Below are 7070 nucleotides of genomic sequence, written 5' to 3'. Positions count from 1 at the left end.
AGTGGGGGTTAATTAGTCGTATCCAACTTTTCTTGATTCCACTTGGGATTTTCTTGGTAAAGATACTGGAATGGTTTTCTGGTTCAAGAAGTTGTGACTTGCCTGGGGTTATTTAGTGTCTGAGAAATGGTTTGCTCTTGGGTCCTCCAGGGCTGGCACTCTATCTACTGTACCACCTAGCCATCCCATCATTTTTCAAATGAGAAAGTCGAAATGTTCTGTGCTGGCTTAACACTCAAAAACACATTAAATGTGGAATCAGAGGACTTGTATTCATGCCCTTTCTCTCACCTCTAACTCTGGGCAAGTCACCCCAAGTTTTTCCAGTTGTAAAATGAGTATGTCAAACTAGATGACCTAACTTCTTGCCTTCTAAATCAGAATTTGTGAATCTCTGTAATGCATAGTGGTGCCTCCTTTTGTGGGGCTAGCAATGAAATGTTCTTTATTATTGCCCTCAGAAATGGCTTCTAACTGTATTTCAAAATTGGTTCTGTGACCACTTCTGATCTCCTAAAGAAGCTCATAACCCAAAGCTCTCCATGTGACTGATTTATGCTGGTGCTATCAGGACTAAGGATTAGGTGGAAGGGATGGAGAAATAAGGAGTTAGGGGTCTGCAGGACTCTGCTCTTTAGGTTTGTAATGAGAAAAGATTCTCAATCGCCTTCAGTATCTTTGTCTTTAAGTGCTCAATCGCATTGCCTTCAGTATTTTTGTCTTACAGTAGGTGGTACCTTCTGCCACCTAGTGTCCAGTTGAGATTTCCCAGGGCAGAAAATCAAGAAGAAAAACCCAATTTCTCCTTGTAACTAAGGTTCATGGAAGGGCTGGGCAAAGTTAGTGAGCTCCCAACAACCGATTACATATAGTGTCCTTCCCCCCTACCCAAATATTAGCTTCTGAAATCCACACAAATACGGTCCTGTCTTTCCAAAATAAACCCAGGAGCAGACTCCCTTGCCTCATTCTGACACATACCCAGTGCCCACATCACACACACACACTCACACTTTGCCCCATGACACATATCCTGATCTAGTACATGCATCTTCCATCCTCCTCCTCTTGTGAAGCTCTTCTTCCCAATCCTAGCCATGACGGTGCCCAAAGCCTGTGCATTTAGTTTATTGTTCAGTCCCACCCTGCCCCTTCTTGTTGTAAGATGCCTAGTATCGGTCCTTGGGCAGTAGCACCTGGATAGGGAGTAGGGTCTGCAGCTGTGAGTCTGGTGGCCTTTTGGTTTTTGTCATGAAGAAGACCTTGAAATGAATGGTTCGAGAGATCTGGAACTGGTTGCGGTTATACTCAGGACCATCCCCAGGGCGAATGAGAGACAGGAATCTGGGGATAAAGGGTCAGTGGGATAAGGGATGTCAGTGGAGTTGGGGAGCTCATTGGGGTCAAAGAGGATCAGTGAGAGTGGGGATGGTTGGCTGGGTTAGAGAACTGCTAGGGTTAAAAGAATCAGGGAGGGAGGTTACTAGGATAGGTAAGAGACTATGGAAGGACTGCCCCTTCCCCTCCAGCCCCCCATCTTAGCCTCCCTAAGCCTCCTTCCTCCCCACACCTGTCCTTGTTTAGCAGATTCTTGGAGAGAAGCTCCTGGGCCAATCCCGGCTGGATGGAGTCTAACTGCCTTTTCACCGACTCGAACATGTCAATCTCACGCATATCAAACACGAGGGGTTTTCCAAACCTAAGTGCCAGCACCAAAAGGGGGGTACATATGATGGGTATTTCCTCTATCCCTACCCTGGGCCTCTCCTCCTGGGAGGCCTCCTGTTAGGAGGAAGACAGGATTAAGCCATAGGGAACTCCCTGAGGAGGGATATTAGGGGGTCTGCTTGTGGTAGTTGAGTCCAGAAGGGAGGTGAGAAAGGTTTCATTCAAACTTTGGGAGAAGTTGCCCTTGGAATTAATTGGGTTTTTGGAGCTGGATGAGCATATTTGTATGAACAGGAATGGGTTTGCACCTCCCTTTCCCCACACCTGAGGGCCCCAAGCAATGCCAGGCGCACACGGTCAGGCTGCATATGCGCTGGGTTGAGAGTGTCCAGATAGTTGGTGTCCTGGTAGCGAAGGAATGTGGCTGCTTGGCCTGAGGGATCAATAACCAGAGGCCACCTGGGAGGCCATTGACAACATAGCTATGACCTTGATGGATATTTTCCTCACTCTCCACCCCTATCACCAAGTCACACTAACCTCCCTTCAGTTAAAATAATTTCCCAACTCCCCAAGCCCTTCTGATTATCCCAGTACCCCAAGGCTCATTGTCCACTTTGCACTGACCGCCCATCGGCCTGAATTCGATCACCCACATCCTTGAGCAATACATCATGAAGTTCAGCCACTGAACACTTCAGCCCGGGTAGCTCTCCCTCCTCTGTGGGAATAATTAGAACAGAGACCCAAAGGCCTTGTCCCAACACCCTCCACTTCCCCCAGAATGCCAACATTCCCTCCAAAGGTCCCCGATCCCCTTTTTGATGGGTCAGTGGGAGTGCCAAAGGGCCCCAGCTCAGCCAGGTCCTGTGAACCCAAGTGTGCAAGGCTCCTAGTAGCTTGAGGCCCAGGTACCCACCCTCTTGGGTCTGCTCTCTCAGCTCCAATCGAGCCAGTGCCAGCTTCTCTTCTGCTTTCTCTGCTGCTAGCCGCAACTCATCCACCAGAGTCTCAGCATCTTTGATGGCCTAAAATGTGACATTTGTGATTCTTAACCCTGAAACTTTCCTTGTCTAGTCACAGACAATGAAGAAAATGTAAAACAAGCCAATGGTTATTTTCTTCTCTTTGCCAACCAGAATGATCTTCATGTGGAGAGAGTACAATCAACAGAAAATTGAAACAATAGAAATGGATAGCTGCCAAGCCCAGGCAAATTTTATCTGTGGTGCTGGAAGATATGATTGTTGAACTTCTGTCAGTGAATTTTGAGAAACAGGAGAATGGAAAAGTTGCTACAGCTACAGGACTGGAGAAGGGCAAATGTTCTGACTTTCAAAATGGAAATGGGAGATTCTTCAAACTATAGACTGATGATGATGAGCTTGCTTTCATTTTTTTGCAAAATATTGGGAAATATTATTAAAAGGCTAGTTTGTGATTATTTGCAAAGAAAAGCAATGATCATTAAAGATCTAGCATGATTTCATCAAGAACAAGATGTACCAGACTAAATTAATTTCTTTTTTTTTTGATAGGTTTATATTAGTCAATGAGATAAATGCCAAACACATAGTATTCCTAGCCTCCACATTTATGACTTATTTTCCATTGCATTATTATAGAGAAAAAATAGGCTAATATAGTTAAGTGAGTTTGCAACTAGTTGAATAACAGGATCCAGAGAGTAGTCATCAATGATTCAATGTCAGCTTGGAAGGTCTCTAGTGGAGAACATGTGCTCTTCAAGATGTTTGCTAATGACTGAGAAGGTGGTTCAATTTTACTAAATTTTCAAATGATATCACATTAAGAGGGAAAGTTAACATCCACAGTGACAAAGTCAGTCTCTGAGAAAATTTTAAAAGGTTAAAACACTGGGCCTAATCAAAGAAGATGAAATTCAGATGGAACAGGTTCTTCTATCAAATCCTATGGAAGAAAGTTGTCTGAGTAGGGACGAGATAAGAAATTTGAGATAAATTGAGGGCCATAAAGGAGATTCTACTTTAGGCTTTTGTGAGAGAAGTTAATAGGAGAAAGAGCAGGATTAAGGAATAAAAGAGTAGTAGGCAAGGCAAGGCAAGGCAAGTTTAAAACCTATGGGACAAATAAGTTGCTATTTGTCCTTCATGCTTAAAGAACAACAAAGTGACACTACAATGTTGGGGTCAATGTACAGTGTATCCAACTGTGGCTGATTAGACCCATATGAACTCAGAAGGTTCTACCAGAGGTCGGACACAAATAGTCTGTATCATCTTTTTCGAAAGAGATATCTCTAAGTTTGCATATCTCATGTTTCTTTTGTGCCACTGTGATTCTGCTTTGTTCAAAGCTTAGAGCCTTCTTTGATTCAAGCAAGTCATGTTGGATGATCTTGTGCCAGTGTCTCCCATGTCTCATAATTCAAAGTTCTTCAGAACGACCTTGAGGGTATCTTTGTATTACTTCTTCTAACCACCATGTGAGCCCCTGCCCTATGTGAGTTCTTATAAAAGTGTTTTAGGCAAGTGCATATTTGACATTTGAACAATGTGGCTAGCCCATCAAAATTGCACTTTCTCCAGTAAAGTTTGAATGGTTGGCAGTTCAGCTTGAGAAAGGACTTCAGAAATATAGTACCTTATCTTGCCAGGTGATCTTCAGAATCTCCCTAAGATAATTCAACTGGAAGCAATTTAATTTTCTGATGTGGATCTGATATATTGTCTAGGTTTCACAGGCATACAGCAATGAGATCAGCACCATATCTCTGTAGACCCTCACTTTGATAGGCAGCCTAATACTTCTTTCCCATACTTTCCTTTGGAGTTTTTCAAACATAGCCCTAAATTCTCTGTTGACTTCCATTCTCATATTTCCAACTATCTAACTGTACATGTCCTGTAGACTATTTTTTTCTTTTATAAATTTGACTCAATTCTCTATATATCTACAGCAAGAAAGTTTCTGTAAAGCTTTTCCCCAGTTTCCTTCTTTCTTTCTAATCTTTGTTGCATTGATTTTATTTGTTGAAAACCTTTTAAATTTAATGCAATCAAGGTTATCCATTTTGAATTTCATAATGTTCTCTATCTCTTGTTTAGTCATAAAGTCTGCCCTTCTCCATAGATCCAAGCTCTATTCCTCGCTCTCCTAATTTGCTTATGGTATTATCCTTTCTGTCTAAATCATACCTTTTAACTTCCTAACATCACTTGCCCATGACTTCTTAATTTATATAGCTGCCACCTTATTGCAATAACCTTCTAATTGGTTTCTTTGCAACAAGTCTCCCATTGTTTTGGCCTATTCTGCAGCATAGTTTGCCAACTGTTGCCAAAGAGGTGTGTTTTTTTTTTTTTTAATGTAGATGTGACTATGTTATTCCCTTACTCAATCAACTTCAGTAGCTCCCTATTTCTTGTAGGATAATATAAAAACTCTTCTGTTTGGTCCTTTATAAAGGGTCTCCATCTCATCTTTTCAGTCTTGAGATACATTCCTCTCCTTCCCACACTTCATCCAAACTAGCTTTCTCTCAGGACTTTACCCAACAGTCCAGTTCTATGCCTTTTGCATTACATTTGATTACATTATATCTTCCCACTCCCTATGTCTGAAATATACGTCTTACCTCTTCAGAATCCCTTCTTTCAAAACACAGCTCAAGCAATACCTTTAAATTTGGTGCTGCATGAGGGATGAAAAAAATGTGCCAACCTTTCTTCTGGAGATTGGGGATTTGGGGTTTGGAACATCACATATGCTGGGCCACACAACCAGCAGATCTGACCTGACCCCATCCAAAGTGGCAGTGGCAGTAGCAATGAAGCTGATTTGGCTACTGCACAGCACCTGGCAGGAATACCAGATCATTGAGGAATGGGTTTGTCAAAGTGAAGTGATATGAATGAGTTCCATTCATCCAGTAGACTAAAGTAGCTCTAAAGTCAGAAAAGGAATTTTTTATTACAAAAAATAGAACTTTAGTTTAAGTATGAGGTTGCCAATTCATGGAAACTGTGCATCCGCATCAGAGAAACTAAATTAGTGTTTTATGACATCCACTGAAAAAATTAACTTCCATCAATATAAAATCTAGAGGAAAAGATGCTGCTCTGGAGAACTCAACAGCCTGGGTCACAGAACTGAGCCTTGGTAAACCTATCTCCACAATAGCACTTTGCCAAAAATCTAATTATGTGCATAAAGTTTGAAGTTTTCAAGATCAATAAATCTTAACCAGTTCAATATTAGTTCCCTGACATCCAAATGACACAAATTAAAACAGATAATTACTAGCTAAATTATTAAGGACATATGTAGCATATGTACAATTAACAGTATTTCAATTTTTCCTTAATCATTTTCTGAACTCTTATTACTTAAACTTAGTATTAGATATTCCATGCCTTTTAAAAGTTTTAATATGAGAATAAATTGAGCCTTAAGCTAGTGGTTATTTTTTAATATTATTAGCTCACATCAGTTCATTATTCTATTGTGAAGAATTTTCTTCTGAAGTGGATGATTATTTTTAGACTTTGGGTGTGAGTGTTAAAAGAAACTAAAGTCCTCATTTTATATCTATACAGATGTATAATGTGGGATTGGCTAGGGGGCCCAGTTTTTATGGGCATACATCAATATGTTCAGCTAAGGCAAGTCCTCAAGGAATTAGATTGTGAGCTTCCTGAAGACAGGAATATTTTTCAACTCCTTTTGTTTTCTTAATGCCTGCCTCTTAATGTTTATCGACTGACTGATCATGTCAGGAAGAGGTCAGATAGACTATCGCCAGGTGAGTTATGATAACATGTAACAGAAGTGCTGTGGAGAGATTTAGAAATATGTTGGCCTTATGGATCAAGCACATGTTGAGTAACAGTCCCTTTAATTCACTATACTTGGGATGCTTTCAAAAGGCATTAGTTGGATTTGGTCTCTCTGTTGGATTTTTCTCTTAGTTAAGACTCCTTCACTTATAACTTCTACCAAGAGAAAATGCACGGAGGGAAACCCAGGATCCTCTTCCTCTGAGGCTACATGGGCTCTTTGCCTTGGCATTTTTTCTCTTGTTTTAGGTGAAGTTAGAAGATATGACTTTGTGAGTTTGAAGGGTCAAGACACCAAGCCATCCAGGAGTCTGGGGGTCAAATCCATGACAGATTTTGCAACCAGTGAAGTATCAGCACCCTGGTGAATGACCTTAAATAGCCAGTCTAGCAATGAAACTGCATTTGGATATGATTTGGGGAAATTGGTTCTATGTATTAACTGTGTTAAATCGGAGTTGATACTCTACTCTCCTTAGAAACTGAGGAGGGGGAAAGGTCTATTTCTATTTTTTCCCATATTTTTGAATATCCCTTTGTAAAAGCTAATTGGTTACATGGAACTGGGGTACTATACCACAG

At 41.0% G+C, this 7070-nt stretch overlaps 1 protein-coding gene across 6 annotated transcripts in view; it reads right to left on the bottom strand.

Annotated features, from left to right (window-relative positions):
* Window positions 1-1113: 1113 nt before the first annotated feature.
* IQANK1 (IQ motif and ankyrin repeat containing 1) overlaps window positions 1114-7070 on the bottom strand; it is a 49713-nt gene continuing 43756 nt past the window's right edge. For all 6 annotated transcript variants that reach the window (XM_074261869.1, XM_074261880.1, XM_074261908.1 and 3 more), the window contains 5 exons: window positions 2588-2696; window positions 2296-2389; window positions 1993-2127; window positions 1571-1699; window positions 1114-1344 (listed from right to left, as the gene is read on the bottom strand). In XM_074261869.1, coding sequence (XP_074117970.1) covers window positions 1170-1344; window positions 1571-1699; window positions 1993-2127; window positions 2296-2389; window positions 2588-2696 — 642 coding nt within the window. In that variant the 3' untranslated portion in view covers window positions 1114-1169. The remainder of the gene's footprint in view (window positions 1345-1570; window positions 1700-1992; window positions 2128-2295; window positions 2390-2587; window positions 2697-7070) is intronic.

The sequence above is a fragment of the Sminthopsis crassicaudata genome, chromosome 1 (assembly GCF_048593235.1).
Source record: "Sminthopsis crassicaudata isolate SCR6 chromosome 1, ASM4859323v1, whole genome shotgun sequence".
NCBI lineage: Eukaryota > Metazoa > Chordata > Mammalia > Dasyuromorphia > Dasyuridae > Sminthopsis > Sminthopsis crassicaudata.
The sequence above is the reverse complement of the archived record's forward strand: the minus strand, read 5'-3'. Positions and strand labels throughout refer to the sequence as shown.